Source organism: Adiantum capillus-veneris, chromosome 27 (assembly GCF_014529385.1).
Source record: "Adiantum capillus-veneris isolate H3 chromosome 27, ASM1452938v2, whole genome shotgun sequence".
NCBI classification, from domain to species: domain Eukaryota; kingdom Viridiplantae; phylum Streptophyta; class Polypodiopsida; order Polypodiales; family Pteridaceae; genus Adiantum; species Adiantum capillus-veneris.
The window spans coordinates 69,668,401-69,684,328 of NC_140957.1; the positions used below are offsets into that span (position 1 = coordinate 69,668,401).

Here is a 15,928-nt window from a genome sequence, read left to right on the forward strand (position 1 = left end):
AATCAACCACTTCAACCTCCCAAAGATCAAATGATGAAGTTGAGAAGGCTTTTAGATAGGTTCCAACGCCAAAAAGTATGAAGTCTTCATGTAGATTAGGGCTTTCAACCGGCATGTTAAAGTGCCAATCTATGGCTTGTGAGAGCACTTCATGGATGCTTCCATACAACTCCACATGCGATGGATAATGTCTTTGTCGGTTTGCATCTAAAGATATGTTTCTCTTCATGAAATCACCATGAAAAGAAGAACTTTCAACATGCAAATGGAAATTCTTTTTTGGATTTCTTTGTGCATGGCGCCATTCCAAAACTTTTTCATACACATCCCTTACCTCCCAATCAAATTTCCCATATTCCCCAAAGCTCAAAGGAGGTAACAAGTTCATATTCTTTTCAATTTGGGCAAGCAAAGCTTTTGCATCTTTGGGACTTTTGCGAAGATTGATTTTGGCAAAAGCATCCCTCCCAAGCTCTCCAAACCCATCTTCAAACCATTTTCTAATTTCCTTCATGCTATCATTATAGGATTTATGTTGCTTATCCCAAAACCTTGTTAAGAAAGCTTTCCCTCTAATTGGAAATAAATGCTTCACACTTGATGGATGAAAAATACGTTCATAAGTTACCGGAATGGCATCTGGATGTACTTGGTTTGACTTTGCACTCTTGCTTGTTGGATTTGCATTGCTTTGTTGCGGTCCTCTTCTTTCGGTCGGACCGCTAATTGATTGTGGAGGATTCTTTTCGAGTTGTAAGATGTATTTGCTCCACCCCAAAAGCATATTTCGGTCCGCGAAAGAGATTACGCCAAGCTCTTTCCAACCTTCGGAAGCCATGTACAAAAGTGTTTTGCCATTGATGCCATTAGAGGAAATCATTTGAGAGTAACGGTTTGATGTGCAAAACTCCTCTACAAATTGTATCACTTTTGCATTGTCCCATGCCATGATTGCCTTGACATCTTCAACATTTTCTAACCTGCAAATATATACCAAATGAAACTAGTTTAATTATAATTATCCCTCTCTCTCTCTCTCTCATACACACACACACACACAGAGTAACTTGTTTAAATTTTTAAATTGAAGTCATGCATGAGAGCTCCATTTCATCTCTCTGCCATAGCAATCCTCGCCGGATAAATATCCACTGTTGTGTGTCATTAGACTCGACAAGCCTCATCTCCAGTGTACTGTTAGAGGGTGCGCAACCACTCTAATTCGAAGAAGATACCAAAAACAGTGTATTTTGACACAATACAGTGCGCTGCTGAGTACTCATGAGAGAAGGCTCTCGAGGCGTGCACGAGCTTGCCTAAAAAGGGAGTTGCACTAGAGCTAGGGGGGACCATCTCAGGAGGAGCTACAGCAGGCCTGGTACCTGAATTGAAGAAGGGGGTGGCCGTGGACCGTCGAGCTGCAGGCCAAGGATCTGAAGTGAGCTCACAAGGAGCAGCAGGAGGCCGCCATCCTGAGCAGCTCTGGAGGGAGCCCCATACAAAGGACAGAGAGAGTTGAGAGGCTTGAGAGTATCGGCCTACAACAAGGGCGTGAGAAGAGGGGGCCTGCTGTGAGGAGATGCCATTGTAGAAGAGTTCAAAGCTGGGCCGAGGTCAAGAGGGAGGAAACCAGAGGGCGCGCCACACGAGCTCATGGGTGCCGCCATGAGACTGGAAGGAGCTGGAGGCCACACTCGGAGAGCAGGAGGGAGCAGCACTGTCTAACAGGAATGGAGAGCCTCTGGGTGCACCATCTGGAAGCCGAGGGCCGGTTGTGTGCAGGGCCGAAACCAGGGAGTTGAAGGGAGCGCTCCAAAGCAAGCTCACAGGACACGGAAGGGCAGGGCTCTCATCTTGCAATCGGCTGCCTATTGCTTCATGGCGTGGACTGTGTGCGCACGGGAATGAGCTGGTACTGCATGCGGCCCCCAAGCAGTAGCTGGGCGCGAACGTCTAGCTGTTTGCATGAGGATGGGCCTACAGCTAGCGCTGACCACTGCTCGGCAGCGAGGAGGTGCAGCTAGACGTCGACAAGCTGGATACTGAGAACGTGGCGCGACTACAGGAGCTACACATGGCGCTGTTAATCAGCTGCTGGCAAGAGAAGCAGCTCGTCGACGACTGCTGTAGTGCATATAATATACAATATGGCCCGGCGAAGTCGAGGTGCACGACGAAATAAGCTGCAAGAGCTGCGCCTTAATGTTCATATTGCACAGTACCCGCCGCAGAGATACATCAACGAAACATGTACAGAGAGCATCTCAGATCGATCAGTTGCTATGTGAGAGGGAGAGAGAGAGAGAGCACGACGCCAGCTAGATGATCAGCTGCTGTGTGTGAGAGAGTTTCTTGTGTGAGAGAGAGAGAGCACAATGTCAGCTAGCTGTCAATTAGCTGCTGTGTGTGTGGGTGTGAGTGTGTGTGTGTGTGTGAGAGAGAGAGAGAGAGAGAGAGAGAGAGAGACAGAGAGGTGTGTGCTAATCATTATGAGAGGTGACCTCTGAGAGGCTCCACGTGCCTTTTGGCCGAGAGAGAGAGAGAGAGAGAGAGAGAGAGAGCACAGTTCGGTGCATCAAAGACCCTTTAATTCAACATCACCTTGAATGAAAAGCTTCTAAGGCTTTTGTCACACATGTCAAAACGTGTGTGACACTGAGTTGGCGAAAGTTGAATTCCTGAAGGATTTGTTCGTAGAGGCAAAAAGTAGATCCGGATTACCTTTTCGCTCAATGACAGATAACATAGGATCTGTGCATGTGAAACATAGGTACAGGGATTGAATTGCATCGCCCTCTCAAAGACTCGCGATCGACTAGTTGGCGTAACATTGTTGGCTACAGTTCTCCCTTTAGATGTAATATATAAAGTGTAACTCGTCATGTCTGACAGCCCAGACACCCAAAACAACATGTTGAAGCTTTTCCGGGTGCGCGCGTGTGATTTAGGCCTAACGTTTGTTTTGTATTCACCTTTGACCTAGTGTTTTAAAAATGTTTGCCTCAGCTTAGGCCTGTGCCGGTTGAAGATCGAGACAAGCTAATTGGTAGGTGCGTTTGCAGGGTATTTAAAAACTCCTATGTTTGACATGAATAGGTAAACCCCTCATTTTTTAATGAATGAGCGGGTTCTTTTCCAAAATGGATGAAAAAAACTCCTCTTGTTAACATATATTTGTTAAAATGCTTAAATAAAAACCTCTTTTACTAAATTCACGTGGTACATTGCCATGATTACATGGTGGACCCCCCATGATTACTAGTGGTGTGCACATGTACATGCCACTCGTTTTCTAGGTTTTTTTCATGATTTTTAAGTTAGCTTCCTTGGGGGTCTGCTTCTTTTACCCTATGGCATGGAGCAAGTCACCAAGCTCATTACCATGTGCTATGGGATGAGAATAATTTTTCAGCAAATGGCTTGCAGCTATTAACAAATACCCAAAGTCGGACAGTGGGTCGTTACAAAGTGGGTCTAGCCCTGCTGGTGAAAGTGCAACAACTGGTAGCTCTAGGTCCCAAAGCACTCGAATGCCAGGCTTTGGGGTTCATCCTCTACCCGCGGTTAAGGAGAATGTGAGGCGATTCAGGTTTTACTACTGCTTAGATAGTTTTCTAGATTGATACTAAAACATATGCTTAAATAGAAAACCTCTTTTGCTAAATTCACGTGGTACACTGCCATGATTACATGGTGGACCCCCCATGATTACTAGTGGTGTGCACATGTACATGCCACTTGTTTTTTGGGTTTTTTTCATGATTTTTAAGTTAGCTTCCTTGGGAGTCTGCTTCTTTTACCCTATGGCATGGAGCAAGTCAGCAAGCTCAACACCATGTGCTATGGGATGAGAATAATTTTCCAGCAAATGGCTTGCAGCTATTAACAAATACCCAAAGTTAGACAGTGGGTCGTTACAAGTGGGTCTAGCCCTGCTGGTGAAAGTGCAACAACTGGTAGCTCTGGGTCCCGAAGCACTCAAATGCCAGGCTTTGGGGTTCATCCTTTACCCGCGGTTAAGGAGAATGTGAGGTGATTCAGGTTTTACTACTGCTTAGATAGTTTTCTAGATTGATACTAAAACATATGCTTAAATAGAAAACGTGAATCGCTAAATTCACGTGGTACACTGCCATGATTACATGGTGGACCCCCCATGATTACTAGTGGTGATCGGTTTTTAATTCTTCCATCATCCTTGTGACTTGTTCACATTTCTTGGGATTATGTGCCTATTTGACATGATTTAGGAAACTGGCAATTCTTTAAATATAAATCGTAAGCTCTTTGTAGACCTAGTCTTTGATAAGAAAGGAGAATGATAATTATTGCATGGCTTCTCTATTTTCAATGGCTTCTCCACCATTAATATGAGGGAAGCTAGTAGGGAAAATTCTCCATGCAGTGGAAGTTCTTAAGAAACTTTTGGTGAGCTAGCTATAACATTTAATTTAGTGTGAGACATAGGCTATGAGTTCGCTTCAAAGTATATGTGTATAAAAAGCGTAAATATTAATCTATTTTCCTTTAGATAATCTATACTATTAATCTATTTTCCTTTAGATAATCTATACTATAATTTAGCTATGATAGAATGAGGTGAAAAGATGAAGAGCACTACACTTGGAGAGCGTAGTGGAAGAATCTAGTTTGTGCTTGTAGCTTAACGGTTAGAGAAAGCAGTGGTCATCATCAAGTTGAATGAGGATCTCCTACGAGAGGTCCTTAAACAAGTCGAGCTCCATGAGGACGGAGCAAGGGTCGGAGGAAACAATCGGTTCAAGCATCCGCCATAGCTACGACTAAAGGGTGGTTATGCAGCTCATCCCAAGACAATGAGCAACGAGGAGGCTCTTGGAGTTTGGAATTCTTATGTAATGCTTGTCAAACGTGGGGAACATGGAATTAGATAAATGGGTCTGGCGCTAGTAGGTGATACACTTTTCAAAAATAAAAAGAAGAGGAGAATAACACAGATTCTCCTCACGCTCGAAAAAAGGTCTCAGCTGCTCAGGTGATACACTTTTCAAAAATAAAAAAAAGAGGAGAATAACACAGATTCTCCTCACGCTCGAAAAAATGTCTCAACTGCTCACCCTCAGCGGTGGATGGTGGCACATGCGCATGCGCATGCAAAAGCCCATGATGAGTGGGCCTCTCTCTCTCTCTCTCTCTCTCTCTCTCTCTCTCTCTCTCTCTCCAGGTTCAACCCATGACGAGCTGCAGTGACTCTGATATGTCTCTCCATTCGACAAGCTGCAGGCTGGGTCTCTCTCTCTCTCTCTCTCTCTCTCCCCGCCCATGTCTCTCTCTATCTTGTAACTCTCGCAGGTGGGACTTAACCAATGAATGGGTCAGAGCCTTGAGATGTGAGGGAAGAGGAGGGGTAGCCCCTGCACGAGAAGCTCTCTCTCTCTCTCTCTCTCTCTCTATGTGTGTGTGTCAAGTCGCACACTTGCTTGTGTTCTGCAACTGCGGGCAATCGATCGATGGAGACGCTTGGGTTGAAAGATTCGAAAGCATCTTCCAATTAATGGATTTATTTTTAGAGGAGCCAGTAGTAGCGTAACCAGGACATAATAGCCATTAGGAGGCACATATAGTAATGTATATAATATAGTAATGTATATATAGAAGGTCTTTACACTAAGTCGTATTCCAATTTCCCACTTTCAATTTTAAGTTTTACAAGTAAAATATAGCAGCTCCAAGTTTCGTCTGTGTTTAACGCACTGGTCATGGCGACGTGAAGTGTACAGACCATCTGCGCACGCTGATTGATATCGTTCTCCACGAACTCTGGACGATCTGCGCACGGTGTATAACATGTGGATAGCGTCCGTTTGCTGCAGCATCCTAGTTTAAGGTCGTTCGCCTTCAAAGCCTTCTCCTGCCAAGGAAAGCTTGCGATCAGGCCCGTGAGTTCCTTTACAAATATAATGCATTTGTAATGCGATCCTAGACTTTGCCTGATGTGCTTAATGTCCGTTTCTGCCTGACAATTTTTGGTCTTTTATAGGATATTTTGATGTAGTGCTGGGATGTGATTGTCTCGTTTTTGGCAAAGGCTGGCTTCTCACAAACACACCTGGGTTCTGGCTTGCCATAGTTGCGCCATTGAGGGGGTTTCACTACGCTTTTTGGGAGTCGTTTTTGCACCTTTCATTTATTCAAGAGAACATTTTGGTAAGTTTCTCAATTTCAACATTTTCTGTTTAAGCCTTCTCTTACTTGTCATTGTCATGTGGCATGCCCTTGTCTATTTTGAATGGGCACTATAATTAGTTGGCAGACAATAGTTGGCACACTAGCATAGTGTTAAGGCACTCGCTTCCTAATGGGTCCCCCGGTTGACATCTGCTGAAAACAGCCCAAAACATCTGCTTCTTGGCCCTGCCCTGTAACCTAAAACCGGAAATTAGTGCACTCAAAGAGTCGACATCCCAGACATGAAGCTCCTCAAGCACTTATCGTGCTTTCTGAAGTGCACCACTCTTGGCATACATGTCGACAAAGGGAATGCCAATATCGCTTTTTTTTTTTAACAGTCCAGATCAATTGCCACACGCTCAAGATACAAGCATAGGTTATTGCCACTAGAGAGATGCCCCCGATTCGCATCTGCTGAAAACAGCCCAAAGCTTGCTGTCCCTGCCCCTGTTGGGCATATCTAGAAATCAATGCCCAACAGCTGAAAATAGCCCATGCTTGCCATACATGTCAACCAAGGCAGTGGCAACCACTACACTTTTTTCCAACAGCCTTGACTATTAATGTCATTGTGAACTGATTCGCATCTTGCATAGTTCCACACGTCTACACGCCTTCAAGTCGATGCAAGCATAGGTGATTGCACTCGGAGAATGTAAAACAGTTTGTATCTGCTGAAAAAAGCCCAAAGCTCCCTGGCCGTGCCGTTGTTGGGCATATCCCAAAATCAATGCACTCGAAGAGTCGACATCCTAGATAGGATGCTCTTCAAGCACTTATCGTGCTTTCTGAAGCGCACCACACCTCGCATTCATGTCGACAAAGGCAGTGCCAAGCCACTAGAGAGATGCCCCCGATTCGCATCTGCTGAAAACAGCCCAAAGCTTGCTGTCCCTGCCCCTGTTGGGCATATCTAGAAATCAATGCCCAACAGCTGAAAATAGCCCATGCTTGCCATACATGTCAACCAAGGCAGTGGCAACCACTACGCTTTTTTCGAACAGCCTTGACTATTAATGTCATTGTGAACTGATTCCTTGTGAAAACAGCCCAAAGCTTCTTGGCCCTGCCTTTGCTGGGCATATCTGGAAATCGGTGCACTCCAAGAGACAACATGACGGAGAAGAAGCTCTGAAGCACTTCTGTGCTTTCTGAAGTAGACCACAATTGGCATACATTGTGAGCAAGACAGTGCCAAGCTGGTAATTGCATCTGGAGAGATGTCCTCACTTCGCATCCTATGAAAACAGCCCAAACCTTCCTCGACCAAGGCATTGCCAAGAACGATGTTTCCTTTTAATAGCCCCTGACTAACAATTTGGCGCTTTCAACATTGTAATTAGAAGTCGTAGTATTGTAATTAGAAGTGGTTCTTTTAATTGTTTCAAAGTTTACAAAAGGTAATTGGTTTCATGAGCATTGTAACTAGAAGTGGTTCATTTGGTAGTTTCAAAGTTGACGTCTTTTGTTGCAGATAACTACATTGATTGGTCAACCTAATGTTAGATAGTGTGACTGTCTACATAGAAACGGCTCATGGATTGCTCAGAGGTGCAAGATCTTGTCGTTCTTTTTGCCTTTTTGTATTGTTGATAAACAAAGCTTTTGTAAACAACACGTCTATTTTCATTAGCCCCTGAATTTACATCGCATTTTTCCATTATCATCTCTCATTTGGCGATGTTAATGTCTTGCCACGTATATTCAAGCTCAAGCATCCCATGCACTCAAGCCTCAGATTGGCCAATCATATAAGAAATAGCGTTTTGATACTAGCACAAATCTAATTACGATGTACTTGCTTGCTTGAATCTCTAAATTTTTTTCATTTTTGTACTTCGTTAATTTCAGTCAACACCGTTTATGGATCACAATGACAATGAATTGGACTCAAGTCTTTTAGATTGTGTGATTCGAATCCAGTCATTGTGTGATCAACATCGGACATCTGTAAAATTTCAAGATGATCTCTTGAGGATTCTCTTCGAAGGTTTAGATCCAACTGTGGGAAAAAAGATGGCCACATCGTCTGAGAAGAAGTGCTTGGCATCGCTCTTGGTTTGTAAGCCAAGCAATTGGAATGGGCGACTAGGTGACAAGCAAATTCCATGCAACTTTTCTCAATTGTTACATATGTACAAAGAGAAAGGTATGGTTAGCCCTCAAGAATGGAAGCTTTGTGTCGGCACTGAGGACACTCCACATAGTCCTCAAGTGTTTGAACCTAGCATGGAGGATGCATACGAGGGTGTTGTTCTAAAATGTAGATGCAATATGGAAGGTAGTTCTTCAAGTTTGCAGCGTGATTGCAACGCATGTTGTGCAAGGTGTCCCCAATGTAGGAAGCCAAGAAAAGAAATGATATCGTTTCAATATATCTCTTTTGTAGATCAGTTGCAATTGATATGTGGAAGTGAGTCCTTTTGCCATGATTTCCTCGCCATGTGGAGACAGAGAGCACAATGGCTTGGAAGAGAAACTCATGACTACCCCTCACATATTAATGAGTTTTGGGATGGAGAAAAGACAAGAATGTATCAAAATTTTTGGAATCCAGATGTGCATTGGGAGGCACCGGTGGTTTGCAACAATGAATGTTGCAAACATCCTTACAGAGCTTTTCCGCAGGACTTAAGAAGTCCCGAGCTATTGTCGGGGTGGAAAGAGGATCTCCAAGAGTATCGCTTTAGATGCTCAAAGTGTTTCAAGGAAATTCGCTCACAACGAAGAATGATACAGGTATAATTTTTGGTATATCTTTTCAAGCCATGCATATTGATATTTTGGCTATTTGCATGCTCTATTGGTTATCTCAATGTAATTTTTATTTTTTTGAAACAAAGGGAGATCCACGCAATTTCGCTTTAATGCTACATTGGGACGGTTTTCAAGCCGCCTCAACAACGGTGAAAGACAGTGCTGTGGTTGAGATAGTGGTGCTCAATGGAGGTAAAAGATCAATTGTGGGATCTTTACCCGTGTTATTTTTGCCTCTCTCACATAAAGACTTGGAGAGAAAGCACAATGACATCCTTGGTTCTTTCTTGCATCCCTTATTTCTTGATCTAGAAAGATCTTTTTTGGAGGGTTTTGATGTGAATTATGCTTATCTTGCGAACGACATCAGCGACAAAATACAAGGTGGAAGAGTGAAATTGAGGAGTATGCTTATGTTATGCGCAGGAGACCACCCTGCACAGTGTAAGTTAGGACAGGTCAAAGATGGAGGAATGAGTTTTTGTAGACGAGATATTCCGAAAGCAACTCTTCTCGATGATCGCTATGCCTATGATGCAAATCGATATCAAGGTAGATATCCGCCAAAAAAACGGCGAGTTGAAGATATGTGGAATAGCATCCGACAATCCAAAAGATGCATGACAAAGGAGAGAAAGGAGGAAATCCTCAGAGATGGAGGACTTTCCGGCGAATCTAAATTGTGGAGACTTTTTCATTTGTACGGGTTTGATATTTCCAAGGACTTGGTTTATGATGCAATGCATGTCTTGTCGTTGAACTCATTTCAAAAGTTTATGAAGAAATTGATGTCTCAAGCCTCCACATCTATGAAGAAGGAGATTGATAAGGCTGTGAAAGAAGTAGAGAAAGCGATTCCCAAGGCTATCGTGAATAGTGGAAGATGGCCACGCAATCCTTCTCGCCATTACAAGATGTTCAAAGCCGAAGAATGCCAGAAGTTCATCCAGTGGTGCTTACCTCATATTCTAAATGTGGTTTGTGGCATTTCAAAAGAGGATGTGGTCATTGGAAAGTTGTTGGTTGATATTTCACACATGTTTTTTGAGTGCACAAGACGGAAAGGTTGGACCAAGGATGACATTGAAGTTTGTCGTTCTCTCTTTCTTTCATGGCGTATCTTATCGGAGGAATGGGAGGGACCAAACAGCTCTCCTTTAGAGCATGTCGCAGGTTTGTTCGTACTTCTCGATATTTTATCATGGTTTATAGTTTTGGATTAACACAATTAGTAAATATTTTGTAATTTATGCTTTTTTATAGGAAATGGTGAACTCCTTGATGACATCTTGAGACATGGGTCTCATGATTGCTTTTGGTGTTTTTCATTTGAGAGGAGCATTTCTGGCTTCTTGAGTATACATACCAACAACAAAGCAAATGAAGTATCGTACACCAAGTTTCATAGTCGCCACTTGTTTACAAGGGTATGGAAACAAGTGAGTACGGAGAACAGTGAAACAAGGTGTTTTGAGAGAGATGAGATGTATGTACATTCATTTCTGGTTCTTCCAGAGGGTAATGAAGATGGAGATTATCCAAAGAAATGTGAAGATTGGCATAGTAGATGCATTATGCGAGCTTCATCTGAGAGAAAAGCGCAAGATGCGTGGAATGCATGTCGTAGACTCCTCCCAGGCATTTGCAAACATCTAATAGACAAAAAGGGTATTGTAGTTGGGGGCAACAAGAAAAAGTTTTTTACACTCAACGGATTCGAGAAGGAGTCGTTGTTGGCCATCTATAATTGGATGCATCCATTTTCAAACACTTCAAAGACAATCCATTGCGGTGGTGTGCTATGTTCAAAGGCTTTTTTGCACGAATGCAGGTATGCAATAGGTGATTGTATGGTACTGTAGAGACGATTGCAATCCGTTCTAGTGGTGTGTGATGCTCAAAGGCTTTATTTGCATGAATGCAGGTATGCGGTAGATGATTATGTGGTTTTTGAGGACCAGCTCCTTGAACCAAATAGATCGGAAGAGATCATACGGAGAGGCCATTTGAAGAAGTTGTTTCTTCATGAACAAGAAGGGGAAATTCAATTATTTATGAATGTAGAGGCTTTGTTGCAAAGAGATTTTATCATGGATGAGGTGGTAGGGATGCCTTTAATACAAAGAAGCGAGAAGGCTAACACCACATATATAATAAGGCCATTTGATTGTATAAAACATAAGTTCTTTTGGTTAAGATCTACCATTAACGAAATGGATATCATGTATGAGCTAAGTGGACACAAAGCTCGTAGTAGGTTGGTGTGTCCAGGGCAGCCAGGTTGCGTTCCACCATGGCCAGAGCCGGGGGATCTTGTACTCGCATCATAGTTACCGGGGAACGCCCCCTAGCCCCCGTTCCGGCGTTCCGGGGGGCAGTTCCCTTCCCGAACGTTCCGGAACGTCCCGGAATGTCTGACGTTCCGGTTGGCCAATGCAAACCGGAACGGCCGTTCCGGAACGTTCCGAAACGCCCCCGGACCGTTCCGGAATGCCCCTGGAACGGCCAACGGCTACAAACAAATTTGGCAAAAATTGAAAAAATTGAAGTAAATGTTTGGGCTTCTTTTGAAAGTGTGCAAGGCCTCAAGGACTCATAAAATGCACCCCCCTCCCCCTTTCTCTTCACAAGCTAATCCTCAAGGCTCAAGCTCTCTCCCTCTCACTCTCAAGATCTCTCCCTCTCAAGACTCACTCTCTCAAGGCTCAAGGCTTCAAGCCTTCAAGCTCTCTTCCTCTCCCTCCCACTCTCTCAAATCTCTCCCTCTCCATCTCACTCTCTCTCTCTCTCTCATCATCTAGTCATAGCAAGGTTGAATGGTCTTCAAAACGAGTTTTTTGTGAGTATTAGAGTCAAAGCACTCTAATACTCCTTGTATTTAAACACAAGGAGCTAAAAATTGCACTATTTGGGTGTTTTTTATACCTCCCGTTCCGCGACGTTCCCGTTCCAGACCCCTAGCCGTTCCCCCGTTCCGCGGGGATCCCGTTGCCGTTCCCGTTGACTCGCATTCTATACAGATTCTGAGATGAGAGAAGCTTTTGTCGTAGAAGTCGACAATGATAACAGGAAAGTCCTTCTCTTTGGGCTCATGATCACCATGCGAATGCTTTATGGCTAGATTGGAAGTTGATTGTTAGTGTGCTTCCAAGCTCTTCTATCGAGGTAACTTTCAATGTGCATATTTTTCCTTCCCTGGCTCATATTTTGATTTTGCAATTAACCTTGTAATCTTGTTTCTTTTTCAAGGTGGCGAGAGATGAAGATCTCAATTCATAGCAGGGATAGTTTTGTTCGTGAAGCTAGTGTTCTCGATTCTCTCAACAACAACCAATATGATGTATTTTTTGCTCGAAATGGTTCTACCTCAATTGATCTACATCATGGGTCCCATCTTGGGTCCCATGGAGTCTACTGTAGGAAGTAATTCCCACTGGCTACGGAATATTCTAAACTAACGGCTTTTATTTCTGTTTAGCTAGTATTTCACTACGATTCGACTTGAGTCCATGCTTTTATTGCTAGAAAGTTCATATATAAATGTTCTTGAAAACTTGGTCTGTTTTAGGAATAGGTTGGTTTTTGTGTATGAAGTTCAGAATGCATGTGCTATCTGGATGTGCATGTAGACCTAGCTAATCTTCAACCTTATAAGCTACCTTTTGCACCATGCTTTTACTGATCTTGTTTGGGGTGGACAGACAAACGACTAAATTTTTTTTAGGATGATTGCTTTGCTTTCAGAACCCTGCCACCTTTTTTCATGTGTTGCAGTTTGCACTCTCCCTATTTGTGGAAATGGGGAGTGTGTCACCTCCAACAACTCGAGTCTTTTGTATGAGTGCAAGTGCAATGCTGGTTCGACAAACCATTTTCAATTCGGCTAATGGCTACTGCATTTTGTAGTGTACGTGCTCATCACACGAACCTCATAGCCATCTCTATTGCAATTCATGCTTGACACTTCAAGCAAGGCCAGAGAGCTGATGATGGTTTCTTTTCACAGGTGCTGTTGGAGCGGGTTGCTCGGGCTTGAATGTTATGTTTGGTGATTCGCCTCCATCCCCTCCACTACCACCACCACCACCAAATGCTGACAGAACTCAAGTCAAGGTACAAGCTCAAGTCCCGGCTCCTCAAAATAAACCATGCCCAACACAGGTATGAAATCTCTCTCTCTCTCTCTCTCTCTCTCTCTCTCTCTCACACACACACACACACACACACACACGCACTCACTCACTGAATCACTCAGTCATCGCACTTATCCACACCTTGATATCAATTTCTCAAGGCAATGAGAGTGCGATGAAGAAAGCCCGGACAGAACAACTCAGTAGATCTTGACAGGGCAGGGGGTTGTAGGCTGTAGCAGGTCCGTTCACGGCATGCAGGCAGCAGGGCTAGAGGGAGTGCAACAGGGTGTAATTAGGTGCTGGACACGTAGTTCACACGAAGGTGCTTCCAGAGCGGGCAGTAGTGGCCAAAGACCAGGGATTTAGGAGAGGAGCGAAGATATGCGGCCATATGCTGGCATGCTGGCAAGCCTCCCCACCACCACTACATCTTGGCGCCTTCGCCTCCAAAACCACCACAGGGCAGACCTAGAGCTCAGGCTCGGCAAGGAACAATAGTTGAGGGTAAGAAGAAGTAATGTGTGTGTGTCACTTTCTAACGGCTTTGTTAAAGCCTTGCATGCGTGCGCATTCTCTCTCTCTCTCTCTCTCTCTCTCTCTCTCTCTCTCTCTCTCAGAAGCTATATAAAGTCCTTCATTGCAGGTCGTCATGCTGAAATAGCAACCTTGAGACGAGGACATCCAAGATCTCGCCTTGCAGATTGGATGGCATGCTTATACCGTTTTGTTCAGGGATTTTGGTATTGTAGCTCTCTCTCTCTCTCTCTCTCTCTCTCTCTCTCTCTCTCTCTCTCTTCCTTCCATTTTATGAGTATCCTTGCCTTGCAGGTGTTGGTTGCACGTATCTCCTTGAAGCAAGCGAGACCTTGATGAGGGCACATCATGTGAAGGGGGCATGGATGAAGTTGGGTAAGGGAGAGCCTCAATGGAAGACTCCACAAGCTGTGTGAGCATGGGTTTGAAATTAAAGGATCCGAAAGAGAAGTTTGAGTGGAAATTGGGCAGAACAGAGGCCGACGATGCACTTCTTTTCTGAAGAAGACTTTTGCTCTGATTGTGAGCCTAGATAAGGGTGTCTTGCCCATGGAAATGGTCAGCTCAACATTGCTTGAAATTTGAGAAGGCCCCTGCTGGTTTATGAGTCCTTTCGTTTTATTTCTGAGCTTAGAATAGGGTTTTAGGGGTGTCAACACTCTCTCGCTATTGCCTGTTTTTAAGGTTATCAACGCACAAGTAGTGATACCTTTCAATTTTTTTTTTTTTTGAATTCTGTATGTGCAAGAGGGATATAATTTGAGAAGGTAAATTCTCACTCTGTTAAGCATTACTAGCAATTTGTGAAGGCGTTTTTGTTTCTTTTAAGGGGCAACTAATGTTGAAAAATGATGACATTTTGCTGACCTTGAGCATTAACAACACTTTTTTGGGAGTCCAAAAGTTTTGACATACTATGTCATTCTCTTTGGGAGTGACTGTGTATTCATCTTTCTACTATTCCCTATAGGATGCTTGGATTCTAAGAGGGGGGATTGATGCACGACACCATCTTTCCCCTTTTTGGGCCTGCAAATGTGAGTAGCTATGGAGACCCTCCAAGAGGTAGCCTTGCAAGCACCATGCGCCGGCAATGAAAAATAGCTTATAGTGTGTTTACTACAAAAAATATAGCCTCCTAAATGCACCTAAAGGTAGGTGCATTTAGGATAGTGAACTTATATATTGGAATGCACTAATGGGCCTTGGATGGTAGGTATAGATGTATTTGGCTTCTTTTGTTGATCAATATAGTCATGTAGGTTTTGCTTGGGTTTGACATTACAACTTGTTGAACCCAATAATTTTTGTCAATCCGTATGTGTGTACTTTGCACGTGATTGAATCTCCCACAAACAGTGATGCCCTCCCCTTGATCTTCTTTTGCAAAAGTTACACTTGCTTCAATCTCTAGCAGGATAGGAGTATGGTTTTGATAGGTGATAGGTGTGCATTTTTGGGTGTTGTTTGCTCAGTGAGGTCTATGAGGGGAGGGGAGGGGAGGGGAGGGAGAGAGAGAGAGAGAGAGAGAGAGAGAGAGAGAGAGAGAGAGAGAGACACAACCCATATTGGAGTTAAGAGGTAGACCTCTCCACCTTTAACCTGCTTACACCTCGGTAACGAGAGAGAGAGAGAGAGAGGTGGTGTATGCTTGAGGTCTCGGTTAACCTATGAGATGGAGCTACAAACAAAATGTCTCTCTCCCTTCCTACCATGCATGCCTATGCACTTGCCTTGGCATGGCCCTACTCCATTGTCCACACCATTGTCTGTTACGCCTTCTTGCTGGCCTCCAAGTCCTACCATCAGCCCCTACAGATACACACACTGATTGTAAGGGGAGGAGGATTATACAAGGAAGGAAAGGTGTATTTTGCAAAGAATGGTCGTGCATATAGGGGTGAGATAGGGGTATATCATGTGCACCATACATGCCAGCTTTTTATTAGTAGTCAGCTTATTATTAGTAGTGCTTCCCCTAGGTTTCCATCAAAGGGTTGTTAATGTGATGTTGCAGTTGATTGGGTATATGAGTTGAAGTAGGAAAATTAAAGGGCAGCTTTTGCATGCATTTTGCAATCTCATTTCATGTGTTGCAAAATGAAACTCTAGCTTACATTAGAGAGAGCTTGACATTTGGCTTTGTTATGGCAGGTACCAAGCAAAGATATGCAATTACTCTCATCATTTGTGGATTTTAATTGTTGTAGATGGGATGGCGTTTCAAGACTACCTCATTTGTGAAACATATACATGTAAACAAAATTGTAGAAGTCATTTTTTTTGCTTAC

At 43.6% G+C, this 15,928-nt stretch overlaps 1 protein-coding gene across 1 annotated transcript; it reads left to right on the forward strand.

Moving 5' to 3' along the window:
- The first annotated feature begins 5,738 nt into the window (after nucleotides 1–5,738).
- Nucleotides 5,739–14,248, forward strand: LOC147422160 (uncharacterized). Its single transcript, XM_086503031.1, has 12 exons — nucleotides 5,739–5,746; nucleotides 5,884–5,918; nucleotides 6,020–6,186; nucleotides 7,685–7,711; nucleotides 8,062–8,491; nucleotides 10,483–10,798; nucleotides 10,892–11,069; nucleotides 12,037–12,132; nucleotides 12,217–12,874; nucleotides 12,974–13,128; nucleotides 13,747–13,843; nucleotides 13,932–14,248. The coding sequence occupies exons 1-9, from the start codon at nucleotides 5,739–5,741 to the stop codon at nucleotides 12,244–12,246; spliced, it is 1,287 nt and encodes a 428-aa protein (XP_086359157.1). The 3' UTR covers nucleotides 12,247–12,874; nucleotides 12,974–13,128; nucleotides 13,747–13,843; nucleotides 13,932–14,248.
- The last annotated feature ends 1,680 nt before the right edge of the window (nucleotides 14,249–15,928 follow it).

Bases quoted from the DNA above. Each gene is read 5' to 3' on its own strand.
- LOC147422160 (XM_086503031.1), top strand. The intron at 8,492-10,482 runs GTAGTTCTTCAA...TGGTTCTTCCAG, and splicing joins ATGTAGATGCAATATGGAAG to AGGGTAATGAAGATGGAGAT. The intron at 11,070-12,036 runs GTAGGGATGCCT...CAATGATAACAG, and splicing joins ATTTTATCATGGATGAGGTG to GAAAGTCCTTCTCTTTGGGC.